At 41.9% G+C, this 15,645-nt stretch overlaps 1 protein-coding gene across 1 annotated transcript in view; it reads left to right on the top strand.

The window, feature by feature from the left end:
- The first annotated feature begins 262 nt into the window (after positions 1-262).
- The window catches only part of SLC7A8 (solute carrier family 7 member 8), a 51,967-nt gene continuing 36,584 nt past the window's right edge, over positions 263-15,645 (top strand). The window contains exon 1 of the mRNA XM_058738545.1: positions 263-422. Within this exon, the coding sequence (XP_058594528.1) occupies positions 263-422 (160 nt within the window). The remainder of the gene's footprint in view (positions 423-15,645) is intronic.

Below are 15,645 nucleotides of genomic sequence, written 5' to 3'. Positions count from 1 at the left end.
TTTATATTTAAATATCTATGTCTCTTTTCCCCCCACTTTTAACAACCCTTTCCTAGTTTGTAAGCACGAGTGACAAGAAAGTGTCAATACAGAATAGGAAGATTTTCAGTTTTTTTCTTTTATCTGCCTGAGTCTTTTTTAAGAGAGTAGGAGTGGTCCTTATTTCAGAAAAGGACATTTCAATTTGAAAGACAATCTCTTAAAATATATTTACACCCACACATATTTAGAAAGAGAGATACCTTTCGGAGGTTGAAATCCAATGGGAAAGATGGAAAAAGGAGCCAGGCACCGAAACAACACTGAAAAGAGCCACCCAGGTGGGAGCAAATCGGATACCACCCCGGAGTCTGGTTCTGGAGGGGGCGGAGTAGCCCTGAAGAAAGAAATTGGATTGGTCAGTGCTTGTGGTATCATTGTAGGTGAGTCCAATTTCCTTTCCCATCCACCACTCCTCCCCTTCTCTGGTGGTCCTCTTATGGAACCTATGCCCCCTCTAAAGTGCTATTTTTGCTTCCTACTCCCTTAGAAAAGGATTGTCATTCACCTGTACTGTAACCCATCCCCAGTGGTCATATTTGATGGGTCTAGGAAGCTGTGTATGTCTTGCATCTCTTCCTTCAAAGCAGGCTGAGCAGTTCTGTCCAGTGTTCATAGAATGGAGCAAAGAGGGTTCACACACCTGGCTGCTGGTCAGCATTGCCTGGGAGCTTGTTGAAAATACAAGTCTTCTGGCTCCACACTTGAAGGTTCTGATCCAGTTGGCTTAAAGTGGGGCTAGGGAACCTGAATTTTTAACAGGGTTTCATGCAGCCATCTCTTTAGCAGGCTGGGGACTGTCTTGAGACATATTTAGTAAATGTTTTGTTATTTTATGTCCTATGAAACATAGGGGGCCTGGGGAATGGATAATAAAAATGGCTACAATGGCGCTAATAATACCTTGCCTTCCTATAGCTTTTTTCATCTTATGCAGCACTTTCACTTTGTAAAGTAGATGTGATGGGGCTGTTATTCCCATTTCACAGATGAGGAAATAAATTATGGAGAAAGGGAGAGACAGATTGTGCCTCTCTGTAAACAGACAGTTTGCAGTTTCTCTAGTTGCCTGTGAGTCTGCCCATCTCCTAACATTCATGGAAGACCTTATGAGGCTCTCAAAGAATGACTAGAACGTGGAGTCAAGGAGGAACCGATGGTTAAAATGGGTCCCAGCTGGAAGACTTTGACGAGGCTGGGGGGCCTGAGTGTTCCTGAGAGTGCCAGTATAGGCCACTCCAACCCCCTAACCACACACTGCTTGGCAGAGGGTCCCAGATATGGTTCTGTCTCTAGACAACACATCTTCCTCTTTCCAGAGAGGCCCTGGAGATGGATGGGCAATGGCTCATTACTTCGGAGAGTGAGCATTTCTTCTGTTTTTGGTAGAAGGTTTTACAGACTTCCCAGAGAATGGGGTGAGGGATGGTCAGGCCAGATATGTTTGTGTCCTCTCTCCAAAGTTCCTTTTGAACTTTTTTCTATTGCCCTATTGCCCTATTGTCCTACTGCCCATGAATCAGTGTCTCTGGATGAGCCCATATTACATGCACAGAGGCATTTTGGCACCCGAGCAATAATGACATTGGAGAACGCCCTTGAAATCAAATAAAATCAGTATAGTATTCAGATAATCCTCTTCACCTCTACACCCAGACTTTGGTGATCATGTTATCTCCACTCTGTTTTCAAAATGGAATCCCATTCTATCTAATTCTCTTGACTCTGGGAGGTTTTCCAGGCATCTACAGTTAAAAGAAATGTAATGTTATTTTAGAAAATTACAATCATGATCTGAATCTCTCATTACCTTTTCTTTGCTTCTCCTTTATCTCAATTGCTCAAAAAATGAGATCAGCAAAGTACTCAATACGTACAGCACATGCCAATTTATGGTCTATAAATAGCCCAGAGCCTGTTACCTCTTTCACCAGTTTGACTGATAGGATTAAGCATTTTCCTCCTCTTATTCATATGCAGATGTGTACACCTACATGCACACAAGCACAGTCAAACCTCTTTCCTGCCTCAGCCTTGCTCACCCACCTCTGTATATGTGCAGGTATTCAAGGGTGGAGGACGTTTCTCTATATCCTGAGGTTGTTCTTGTCTCTTTCTTCAACAGGTTTCTAAATGTTGAAGAAATACAATCTTAGTTGGGTAAATATTACTACTGCTTTACCCACAATCTCATAGATTGAGCTTCAGTGTGAAAATACTCCCAATATTCCCATTGACATTACAGTGACAAGAATAACTCTAAAGTAAAGGGAGATCCCAAATAGGTGATTTCAGAGAAATCAGGATATTTTTCCAAAGTGTGAGAATCTTTGTAGAGTTAATAGGCACTATTCTAGCTCCATTTAAACTAGGGTGAGACACAGATTTTCTCTAGGATTATATGGGGGCAAATTTTTTTCTGCTTTTGTCAGAAGGACATCTGCTTCCAGGAAAAAAAATTCTTCTTGCTTCCCCTCCTGCATGGCTGTTGAATTGCAGATATGCTGAGCAGCAGCCCCATTCTCTTCTAGAGGGGTTTCTGAGTGGATGATAGTGATTCAAGTTTTTTCAAGACCAAATGCAAAAATAGAAATGGCCTTTTCCATGCAGAATTCAGTGATCTGGTGTTCAACATCAAGACTGTGGAAGAAAGAGAATTAGAAGGCAAAAAGAGGAAAGAAATTTCCTAAGTGAGTCCGGTGATATGGTATGGGAAAGTAACATCTGCCCCAAATCCAACTATCTCATACCCAATTGACTTAGAGGGATAAGTTAAACTATATGTTTCATACAAGCTCATAAAATTTCATTAACAAGCATCATTGATGATCTAAAGTAGGAATAATAGAATGGTAGGTGTTACAAGAATGTAGACTGAACTAATAGAAACCCATGCCCTAGAGTTACTTATAATCTGACTGGAGAGATGACATTCATATACATTAAACAAATAACGAAATTAATGAAATAGTTGAGTTGTGTAAGAGCTGAATAAGGGCAAAGTTAGGTGAATGGTAGGAAGCACAAGGAGAGAAGTCTCATCCAGCACTAGATTAAGAAACATCTTGAGGATGTTGGAAAAGATGGGATAGAGAAGATGATTCTGGGAGATTTCATAGGTAAAACGTTGACAACTAGGGGCAGCTGGGTGGCTCATTTGGTTAAGCATCCGACTTCGGCTCAGGTCATGATCTCATGGTCCATGAGTTCGAGCTCCGCGTCAGGCTCTGTGCTGACAGCTCAGAGACTGGAGCCTGCTTCAGATTCTGTGTCTCCCTCTCTCTCTGACCCTCCCCCGTTCATGCTCTGTCTCTCTCTGTCTCAAAAATAAATAAACATTAAAAAAAAAGAAACTTTAAAACGTTAACAACTAAACTGTTATTCCCTTGAGCAAAAAAAAAAAAAAAAATGTATCTTCTACATCTCTGAATCTTTAGTGTGTAGCCCTATATGGAACAATAACTCAAATGATTGTTGGACTTTATTAGCTCTTGGGAAAAGTCTGCATATAGTAGTAATAAGAAGTGTTTATCTGAAGAACTGTTGGGAACCTGGCTTGAAAATCTTTAAGCAAGGAATAATTTCATCAACATAGACAATTAGGTTGGGCCATTAAAAAAAAAATTTTTTTTTTTAAGTAAGCTCTACACTCAACGTGGGGCTTGAACTCACAAACCTGAGATTAAGAATTGCATGCTCCACTGGCTGAGCCAGCCAGGCATCCCAGGCCATTTTAATTTTTAATATCACCTTTACCTTAATCTAACCAGTCTATTGTTCTCCATGTACTTGGCTAAGGAAATCTGGTGACAACAGATGAACTTAGATTTCACTATGAATGTGTAGTTCCCCCAAAATCTAAAGAGAGTGTGACACAGCAGCAAAATTCATCTAATGATACCGAAGTTACTGTTAAGAGCTATCTTTTTTTTTTTTTTTTTTAGATTTTACTTTTTAAGCAATTATCTCCATCCAACATGGGGCTCAAACCTACAACCTCAAAATCAAGAGTCGCACGTTCCACTGACTGAATCCCCAAGAGCTATCATTATTAAGCACTTAATATATGCCAGACACTTGTGCAGTTACCCAATATCATTATCCTATTTATCCCTCACAATACCTGGCATGGTAGGCACTTATCTCTTTCTCCAGATAAGGAAATGGAGGCTCAGATGGATAAGCAACTTGTTGAAGATCACATGGCTAAAAAGTATTGAAGGCAAGATTCAAACCTAGAGCTTGTCCCAATTCTGAATTGAACTTTTAAGCATTATTCTCTACTATTTCTACTTTTATGTTCTAAAGGAGTGTTTTCCTTTAGACCCTGGGCAGAGGTCCCTCTTTGTATATATATATATATATATATATGTTTTTTCTTTTTCTTTTTCTCTTTCTTTCTTCTTTCTTTCTTTCTTTTTGAGAGAGAGAGAGTGCACGCACACATGGAGGAGGAGCAGAGGGAAAGAGAGAGAATCTTAATCAGGCTCCACACCCAGCCTGGAGCCCACCCTGGGGCTTGATCTCACAACCATGAGGTCATGACCTGAACTGAAATCAAGAATCAGATGCTCCATGGACTAAGCCACCCAGGCACCCCTGAGATATTTTTTTTAAATAGTATTTATTGGGGTTCCTGGCTTGCTCAGTTGGTGGAGCATGTAACTCTTGATCTTGGATTGTGGGTTCAAACCCCACATTGGGTGTAGAGATTACTTAAAAATAAAATCTTTGAAAAAGTAAAGATAAAAGAGTAGTATTTATTGAGCTCTTACTAAATGCCCACAGTTCCTGTGCTATGAGTTTTTATGCATATTACCTTATTTAATCCTGACCATAATCCTATGGAAGTAGATATTATGACTATCTCAATTTTTTTAATTAAAAAAAATTTGTTAATGTTAATTTATATTTGAGAGAAATATAGACAATGTCGAGTGGGAGAGGGGCAGAAAGACGGGGAGACACAGAATCTGAAGCAGGCTCCAGGCTCTGAACTGTCAGCACAGAGCCCAATGTGGGGCTCAAACCCATGAACCAAGAGATCATGACCTGAGCTAAAGTGGGATGTTTAACCCACTGAGCCACCCAGGCGCCCCTCTATTTTTATTTTTATTTTTTTTTTATTTTTATTTTTATTTTTTTTTTTTAAATTTTTTTTTTTTTAATGTTTATTTATTTTTGAGACAGAGAGAGACAGAGCATGAACGGGGGAGGGTCACAGAGAGAAGGAGACACAGAATCTGAAACAGGCTCCAGGCTCTGAGCTGTCAGCACAGAGCCCGACGCGGGGCTCGAACCCACGAACCGTGAGATCATGACCTGAGCCGAAGTCGGACGCTTAACCGACTGAGCCACCCAGGCGCCCCCCCTCTATTTTTAAACATGGGGAATTGAGTCACAGAACTGGTAGGTAATTTGCCAGTGGTCACACAACCGATTACTGAGATGGTCTGACTCCAGGGCCAAAGCTTTTAGCTATTCTTTATTTCTAATCAGTAACAGAGAGAAAAAGGAGTAAGGCCAGTGTGTATTGTGTGGTGGGGGAGTGGGCCACGGAAGACCATAACTATGACATCAGAGATCAGAGCCAGTAAAGACCATGGATGTCTGGTACTGAAAAGGCTGGGGGAAAACATTTTTTTTTTAAGGCTATTTGTCAACAAAAAAGTGTGGCTATTTGTATAACCATATCAAAATGGCACTAGGCTGATTTGGAAAATTTTCAAGTCCAAAAGGTTTTCAGACCCATGTGTTTTATACCACTTCAGAAGATTTTATATTTTAGTCTCTAGTATGATGTATTAGCTTTCTAATCCCCCAAATGTCTATTGGATGTTAAACAGAGGGTTGGAGTGTGAAAATTTCTTCTTGAGTTTGCACTACAACTTTTAAAAAAAAACATGGAGGGATTAAAATATGGTTCATTCAGGATGCAAACATGTTTAAAACTCATTGTTCTCAAAGAAAACTCTGAGACAGAAGCCAAGTAGGAGGCTTGTCAAAAGAAACACATCTTGGTTAGCAGAGAAAGGCTTACCCAGCAGTGTAATCATAATAGTAAGTAGCGGGGTGCCTGGGTGGCTCAGTCGGTTGAGCGTCCGACTTCGGCTCAGGTCATGGTCTCACAGTCTGTGGGTTCGAGCCCCGCGTCAGGCTCTGTGCTGACAGCTCAGAGCCTGGAGCCTGTTTCCAATCCTGTGTCTCCCTCTCTCTCTGCCCCTCCCCCAGTCTCACTTTGTCTCACTCTGTCTCTCAAAAATAAATAAATATTAAAATAATAATAATAGTAATAATAATAATAGTAAGTAGCTACCATTTACTGAGCACTACTATGCACTGATAGTGGTATCTTGGTCAGTGCTTTATGAATATACTCTTCTAGGGGCGCCTGAGTGGCTCAGTTGGTTGGGCATCCAACTTCAGCTCAGGTCATCGTCTCGCAGTTTGTGAGTTCAAGCCCCACGTTGGGCTCTGTGCTGGCAGCTCAGAGCCTGGAGCCTGCTTCAGATTCTGTGTCTCCCCCTGTCTCTGCCTCTCCCATGCTCATGCTCTGTCTCTCTCTGTCTCTCAATAATAAATAAACATTTAAAAAATTGTTTTAGGGGCGCCTGGGTGGCGCAGTCGGTTAAGCGTCCGACTTCAGCCAGGTCACGATCTCGCGGTGCGTGAGTTTGAGCCCCGCGTCAGGCTCTGGGCTGATGGCTCGGAGCCTGGAGCCTGTTTCCGATTCTGTGTCTCCCTCTCTCTCTGCCCCTCCCCCGTTCATGCTCTGTCTCTCTCTGTCCCAAAAATAAATAAAAAATGTTGAAAAAAAAAATTAAAAAAAAAATTGTTTTAAATGAATATACTCTTCTAATACCTTGTAATTAGTACTGTCATAAAAAGGAAGGGTTTGAATGAATAAGTGGGCAATGACAGACCCAGGATTCCCTCCATGTCATTGAACTCTGAAGCCATTGGGCTTAACCAAAGCTCTCCACAGCATGTAACTGGGCAGCTGAGGACAGGGATCCTGTTGCATGCTTCCTGCCTCCAGGAAACACGGAGCTCAAGGAGCAATCTGGTTGAGGCTGCTAGTGGCAGGACTATAATATGTTCTCCTAAAGAGCAGAGTTATGCAGATTGAGTGATTAGCAAGAGACTCTTGGGATTGGGAGAAGAAAATAGGAACCCAGAAGGTAAAAAAGTATGTCCAAGAAACAAAACCAAATAGCTCATCTTATTTAGAAAAACAACAACATCAAAAATACCCTGTACCCAGATCAAATGACCTTTTGGGACAGGCTGGCACCATATATATATCTTTTCTGAATTAAAACAGCTTATTAAAGTGGTGTGGAGGTAAGGAGCATACAGATTGGGGTTTCTCAAATTGCCTGGTTACCAGGGTTTTTGGCTTTCTTCTGAGGGTTAATCCAGCATCACAGCTGCCTATAAAGAAATGCCTCAGGAGATTCTTTTGTTGCTCTTGTTTTGTTGTTAATGTTTGGGGTGATGAGGGAGTGTCAAAAAAGCAGGCATGAGCAAATAATCCCAAGAATATATTCTGAACCCCCAAAATAACAACCATGTAGAGCCCAGGGAACTAGGAATTGTTCCTTTGCAATCTTTTTTTTTTTTTTTTTTTTTTTTAATTTTTTTTTCAACGTTTTTTATTTATTTTTGGGACAGAGAGAGACAGAGCATGAGCGGGGGAGGGTCAGAGAGAGGGAGACACAGAATCAGAAACAGGCTCCGAGCCATCAGCCCAGAGCCCGACGCGGGGCTCGAACTCACAGACCGCAAGATCGTGACCTGGCTGAAGTCGGACGCTTAACCGACTGCGCCACCCAGGCGCCCCCCTTTGCAATCTTTAACTCTTGGCTAAGCATATAGAGCAAGAAAGACTATGCTTGCTCCCCTCCCAGAACACGCCTACGGATGAGGCACCCTGAGTTGCTTCTCTCTGGAGATCTGGGAATGATAAACTGCAGGTTGCTCCTGGGGACAGAAATGGGAGTGCTGGTTATAGGATTTGAGACTCGTCCATATTTTAACATTCAGCACTCATCGAGCATATTATATGCTGGATCATGTGCTGAGCACTGGTCAATTTTATTTCTAAGAAGCAAAATTATGCTTCAGGTTTATTTTAAGCTATTTTATTTATAGAATGAATGAAGTTTGAGCTAAGAAGCTTTGTTGATTACATCTCATCCCTCATTCTTTGTCACAGTCACAAGTATTCCCATTGGTTTGCTCCCTACCTTAAATATCCTCAGCATTAGCACTGACGTCACTTCTGGGGAGATGGTTTCACAATATGCCAAAAGATGTTCCAGGCAACCTCACACCACGCTTCATGTGTGAAGGTGGATTATCCAGAGAGAGTACCCTTGCTGCAGAATTATCAGTATACTTTTTTCATCTGTATGTAGATTTTAAAGGTACCTGTTTGTATATCTATGAAATGCATAAATGCTTTAGCTGCTTCTTTAGAGTACAATTCTGCATAGAGTATTTAGTAAGCAGCTAATACACACAGGTCATGTTGCCTTAGAGATAAGGAATAATTTGTTAAGTAGATCCTGATGCTGTAGTAGAAGGGATATAATGAATTTGTCCATGATTTGTATCAGAGTGTTGTTGAAAGGGAAGAAGCATAAATGATGTAGCAGAAGGGGAGGGGCTTTGAAGGGAGTCTTAGGTTTGCAAGCTGCTTGCCTATTTATAAGCTTCATAACCTGCAACAAGTTAATTATCAGTTTACTTACCTGTAGAACAGAAGTTTTTTGTGAAGTATTAAAACAAAGCTGGTATCCTATGATATATATTCAATAAATATTAGTTTCTTTCTCTCCTTGAGCTCCTCCTCCTCCACCACTACCCTTACTTCCCCTCCCACCTCCAGTCCCCTGACACGCACTCATTAATTCTGGTTCAGAAATTTAGGTTGGGAGGTGCCTGGGTGGCTCATTTAGTTGAGTATCCAACTCTCCAACTCTTGATTTCAGCTCAGGTCATGATCCCAGGGTCATGGGATCAAGCCCTGAGTCAGGCTCCATACTCAGCATGGAGCCTGCTTGGGATTCACTCTCCCTCTCAATCTCTCTCTCTCTCTCTCTCTCTCTCTCTCTCTCTCTCTCTCTCCCTCTGCCACTCCTCCAGTTCCCGCTTGCTTTCTCTCTCTCTCTCTCTCTCTCTCTCTCTCTCTCTCTCAAATAAAAAAAGAAAGAAAGAAATTTAAATTGGACTGATCAGGCAAAGAGAAGAACTGGCCAATTCAGTTCAAACCTCACCTGCTTATCAACCAGCCAACGCTTTCCCCTTCCTCTCTGCTGATTTGAGTCTTCTTACTCATCAGCATCCATCTTGTACTTCCCCTCTTCCAGGAAGCTTGTTGTGTGTGGCCCACGCCGGTGGGCCTTTCCATCCTTGGTATCCTGTCATACAGCACAGTTGTTGTCAGCTCCATGTCCACTTACATGCCCTCACTTCATACACTTCCTTGAGGGTAAAGACTCAGTGTTACTCATTTTCACATCCCTGAGTATTCAGCCTGGCACATGGCAAATGCTTAGAAAGTATTTGTTGAATAATAGCAGCCAGTTAAAAACAAATCATCCACTGGAGATATTTCCTAACAATGTAAATATACTTAATGCTACTGAACTGTACACTTTTTTTTTTTTTATCAAGAAGGTACCATCTTCAGATTCTTTTTTTTTTTAACGTTTATTTATTTTTGAGACAGAGAGAGACAGAGCATGAATGGGGGAGGGTCAGAGAGAGAGGGAGACACAGAATCCGTAGCAGGCTCCAGGCTCTGAACAGTCAGCACAGAGCCCAACTCATGGGGCTTGAACTCACGGACCACGAGATCATGACCTCAACCAAAGTCTGACACTTAACTGACTGAGCCACCCAGGCACCCCTGAACTGTACACTTAAAAATGGTTAAGATGGTAAATATAATGTTATATGTCTTTTACTACAACAAAATATTCTTTAGCTTAAAATTGGGTTATTCCCATGAACAGTAAATGTTTGTGTTTGGCATAAAAAAAAAATCATCCAAGTTCCAATCTAAAAGGGATTTTAGGGATTAGCCAGATAATGACAATGAGGCTTGAAGTTAGAACAGTGTTTCTCAATGTCAGCACTGTTACCTTCTGGGCCAGACACTTTGTGGTTGTGGGGTGCTGTCACATGTATTGAAGGATGAATGCTTAACATCAGCCATGGCCTCTACTCACTAGATGCCATAGCACCCCCTCCCCCAGTTGTAACAATCAAGAGTGTCTCCAGTCATTGCCAACTGTCCCCTGGGGCTGGGGGACATGGTGCAAAATTGCTCCTGGATGAGAACCACTGATGTAGAAAAAACCTGTCTCTGCTAGTGCCTTCTTCCCCAACAAGACAGGGAGATGCTGGAGGTTAGATGTGAATGTTAGTGGGCATATGTGAGGATGCACATATGCACTCATAGCCCTTCAAGCCAGGATGCTATGCTTTTCAGGGGCTGGTGGGTGGTGGTTGTCTCCGTCTTGTCATTAAAAGTCCATGTGTGAACAAGTGCTTCCCAATTACCTTTTAAAGCAAGCATGTACAGAGAGGGTGCTTAATAAATACTTTTTGAGATGCAGTTACCTGCTGGCCGCCCACTTACAGCATCTAAAAATTATACCTAGACAGGCAGACAAATGACTCAGAGAATGCTTCATGGTCCTGGCTCTACAGCGCTGTTTTGGAGCCAAGCTTCCAAAGCAAGCCCATTGGATTCTTCTAGATATAGACTCTATCTCTACTGCTATAAATCCTAGCAATTCCTTATATTTGCTAGCATTTTACAGACTATAAAGTGCTCCCACACATACATGACCTCCACCCTCCTTTTTTTTTTCATATGTGACCTCCCTTGATTCCCATAACAACCTTGTGAGGTAGCCAGGGCAGGAACAATTATTCCCATTCAGCAGGTAAAGGAAAGGGCTGTCAGAAAAATTCAGGTCACACAGCTTGTGAGTGGCAAAGCAAGGAATCAATGGCTCCCCCAATTCTGAGCCTTCCGCCCTTTTCATTTTTCAGTAAGGAATCCAAAACAGCAGAGTCCTGCAGCACCTTCCACATGTTTATTCTGCCAGAGATAGCAACTCTGCAGGGCACATGTCAGTCTTGACCTGTTGTCACCCTGATGTAACTATTTGTATGGTCCTAATGGGAAAGTCTATACAGGGTAGGAAACATGGTGAGCTTCCTGCCATGAGGATCAAGGCCCCCAATATACCAGATCCTGCTTCCACACTTCCCCCAGTCCTGAAAATCCTGAGATCTTCTCAGCCACTTTAAGGAAGAAGCATAAAAAAAGTTTACCTGGCTTTCTCTAAACATTATAGAAATGGACAGAACCTCCAAGCCCTAAGAGGATCTCTGATTAGACTCTAAGACTAGCATGAGCTATTAAGGAAGGCCAAAAGCTTTTGGATTAGAGGGTCTGTTGGGCATTAGAAGTCTGTAATTCGATGCCGTAGGAAATTCTTTGATGCCTACAGCATTCTAGTGCGGACAGGCCTGGATGTGAGTAAGGCCTTAATAGGAGTCACATGAACATTGGCCCACAAGTGGGGAAATCAAGTTATACATGGCAAATGTGGATTTTCTTAATTCCAAATTTTTTTCTGGTGAAGACTTGCCCACTGATATAACCTGGAGTGGTTTGCTTGGCTTTTCTTTGACAGAAGAAGCCAAGTTGGGCCTCATTGTCCAGGCATCCTAGGACTCATTTTTTACCAAAGAAGATCTATATGATAAGGTGATTATATTACTAATTGGGATGGATGAAAGGAAGGATTGAAACCTTGGCTATACCAGATGAATGGGCATCTCATTCTTAAATGGTTTTATAGACAATGAGTCTAAGAGTAAAACAATGGAGAAAAGCATCCCTACAGTAATCAACTTTCTTCCAACCTCTCATCAAGAAAGGTCCATAGTCAAGATAGAAAAGACCTTTCCCACTTCTCCTTTTTCAAAGCCACTCCAGAAAAAACACATTTGGACAGGGTCCAAGTGTAAAAGCCCTCCAGTTAAAGTCTCTATTGTGCAATTTCTAGAGGAGAGGCCCTGTAGAATAGTGCAGGAAACCCAGGCTGGGAGTCCAAGGACTTGGACTGCTTATGCAGTCCTTGCTGCCTATGCAATATGTGACTTTGGTCAAGTCTCCTCACCTCTCTAAAACTCAGTCTTAGCAAAGGTAAATATAAATGATAGTACCTGCCCTGTGCACCTAAGAAAGTAGTTCTGAGAATCAAATAAAGTAATGGATGTGAACACTTTGTAAATCACCATCGAAGGTGGCACAGTAGAAAGAAGGAATCAGATCTGTGTTCTAATTCCTTAATAAGCATCTTATCTTAATAAGTATCATCTTAGTAAAGCTGTCTATTTCCTGGGAAAAGCTTGAGGCTGTGTGACAGAAGATTTAGGTTCTAATCCAGTTACTACTAACCTACTCCATGATTTAGGCAAATAACTACCTCTCTGGGTCTCAGTTTCTTCATCCATAAAATAGGGATAGTAATACCTCTCTCATTTTTTCCCATTTGGAAAATGGGAGTAATAGTTGCCCTATTTTCTTCCCCTATAAATTGGAGACAGTAATAATAGCCAGATCACTCTCTTCAGCAGTGAAAGAAGTGGGTTGCTTTACTCATTTGCCTACAAAACACAATTGACTTACTTTGCAGGATCTGGAGGTTCCAAAGAAACATGTACATTAAATTGTTCTGTGGACATAAGTTCTAGATGGATGTCTGACATCATTCATTCAGTAAACATTTATGGAGTGTCTACTGTGTGACACTTTACAAGTGAGAGGATGCAGTAAATAGTAGACATTACTCTTGACTAAATGTAATGTGAATGTTCTTTCAGCTTCAGAACACAGCTCTGTGTGACATTCCTTCCCCTGCAGAAGCTCCAGAGGCCACTAAGGTGGAGGAAAAGTTATCTGATTCTGGTTTTCTAGGTAGTGGCTTCCTAGAATCAGAGAGACATTCCTCTTCTTCCTGTTCTCTAGCACTCTGTTTTGGCTAGCATTTTTTTTTTTTTTTTTTTTTTTAGCTTATATCTTTGTAATTTTAGTTTGGTCAAAGTTAAGATTTCAGGGCAGGGGGTAGAGTCAAATTTTTATAAAGTAAAGACTCTTGTCCCAATGTCAACCCATTATGACCCTCACCATCACCTCAGCAGCTCCACAGAAGGACATGTTATCCAAGAATAAGGAGACACAGTTAAGTGATCAGAGTCGCAAAGGGCTGTTGGTGTTGCACATCCCATTTTCCAGCAGCTGCCTGCCTCTGGAATGAGAAAAGGAGTACACACTCTGGAAATGCCAGAACAAAGGCTGGAGAACAGAAATGCTTACAGATCCCCACTGCAGTATTTGTTTTCCAAGAATCCTTGGTGGAACATTGACACTTAATTCCTGAGAAGACGGAATCCCTTTGATAGCGTTCACTCCCACTTCCTCCTTGTGACAGCCATTCCTGGCTCTGAGAAACACCTACCCATTCCTCCACCACCTCCCTTTCCAGCACCTTAAAGACCAAAGTCAAACCTTGTTTTTCTCCTGTATTGATTATTTTTCTAACCCCTTGAACTAGTTTTATAACTCTAGCTGTATTACTCTCCTCTTGGCTGGCTTTGAAATGCCCTACAAATTACTTTTCTGATAAATTCCTGCTAGGCAAGGAGTTTACTATCACTTTTCAGCATTGTTAGCAATCCCATCCCTTGTTCTCAACTCCCGGCACTTGGTGTCTTTCAGGGGACAGGAGCATGTTACGTTTGGCAAATTAAGGGTCACTTGCTAGGGTAACTGTGTCCTGAGTCTTAGCACACTACCAGAAGGCCTTCTAGTCTCCACTAGCCTAACCTTCATGCAAAACACATATGGAGACTGGTGGAGGAGAGAGGGAGGCTGTTCCTATCACATAGGACTTTAAGTAAACGTACAAGAAAAGGAAAAGTCTTTAAGAACTAATGGGGCCCAGAATCTCATTTTTCTATCTCTCTTTGCCTGATGTTTAGATCACAAAGCTGAACATAAGGGATTGTTACTTCTTTTAGCTTCATCTGTGTATTTAGCCCGGTTCTGTTGGGATAGACTATCTGCACAGAAGCAAGGCAAGTTTGAGACAAATGTGCTTCCTTACCATCTGAATCTAGCTGCAGATGCTGTATGTCAGTCTCACGGTTGCTGCTGTCATACCTGCCTAGACCCCTTTCCTCTCCCATTAGTCATCTGAAGCTGCAATTTTTTAGTGTGAAAAGCATTCTTTATCCAAGAGGAATAAGATGTATTATTTAAAAAAAATTTTTTTAATGTTTATTTATTTTCGAGACAGACAGAGCATGAACGGGGGAGGGGCAGAGAGAGAGAGCGAGACACAGAATCCAAAGCAGGCTCCAGGCTCTGAGCTGTCAGCACAGAACCTGATGTGGGGCTCGAACTCATGAACTGTGAGATCATGACCTGAGCTGAAGTCAGACGCTCAACCGACTGAGCCACCCAGGGGCCCCAAAGTGTATTATTTTTAGAATGTGACTATTCACTGAAATAGAATGTTCCCTTTCACTGAAATAACCAGATGCATGAATTTTGGTTTAGATGTGAAAGTTCCAGGACTGGACTGAGGTTGAGTTGTGGTTGAGATCTGAAAGTCGTTTTTGAAAGTTGAGTGTAAAATCTCATACTCTGCATCTTGTTCAGCCCAGATATGGTTCCAAACCCCCTAAGAGAGGTGGTGGGAGTTTCAGATGTCCTCAGAACATTGTCAAACCAAGCTGGCCTCATAATACTCCAGTTCTGATTTTCTACCTGCATTCACTTAGTCTCTGATTCTTCCCTCAGCCCTCAAAGAGCTTTCTTTCAAAGAACCTGTGCAGTGCACCCTGATCACCTTGAATCACAAGAAGTAGAGGAAAGCTTGGGATGGAGCATGTCAGGAGCTCCCCCCACCCATCTGTTCCTCCCCTGCCCAATATACACATGCCAGTAGCCAACTATTCAGTCCTTGCTACCCGTCTCACCTCTCAGGAGAAAGCTGGCCTTTCTGCACACAGAAGCAGAAATAGATTAGTGGAAAATGCACTGGATTAAGCATCAGGAGACTGACTTCTAGATCCAATTTTACCCATCAGTGACTGTGGAATTTGGAAAAAGTCACTTAACCCCTCGATGTCTTAGCCTTTTTGTAAAATAAAGAGAGAAATACCTATTCTTCCTCTTCTTCCTGAATTTCCTAAGGTTTTTGTGAGGGTCGCATGAAACAATGGAGGGGAACGACCTTTGGAAGAATATAGTGCTGAACCTTTGCACGTATTGCACTCCTACAAACCACTTCCAAGCTACTAGGACTGTTTTTATAGGGTTATTTCATATTTCTTACCAAGGGTGGGGCTGTCATGTCTGGGGTAAAAGCCAGCCTCTAGAAGTGCTATCGATGCTCCTGGGTCTTAAAAAACCCCAGGCATGGGGTATGACCACAATCTATACAAAATTTATGGCCCTTAAGCTCATTTTTGAAGCTCTCTACCCTGCAGATTGTCTCTGGGAATAGA

This window comes from Neofelis nebulosa, chromosome 7 (genome assembly GCF_028018385.1).
Source record: "Neofelis nebulosa isolate mNeoNeb1 chromosome 7, mNeoNeb1.pri, whole genome shotgun sequence".
Classification (NCBI taxonomy): domain Eukaryota; kingdom Metazoa; phylum Chordata; class Mammalia; order Carnivora; family Felidae; genus Neofelis; species Neofelis nebulosa.
The sequence above is the reverse complement of the archived record's forward strand: the minus strand, read 5'-3'. Positions and strand labels throughout refer to the sequence as shown.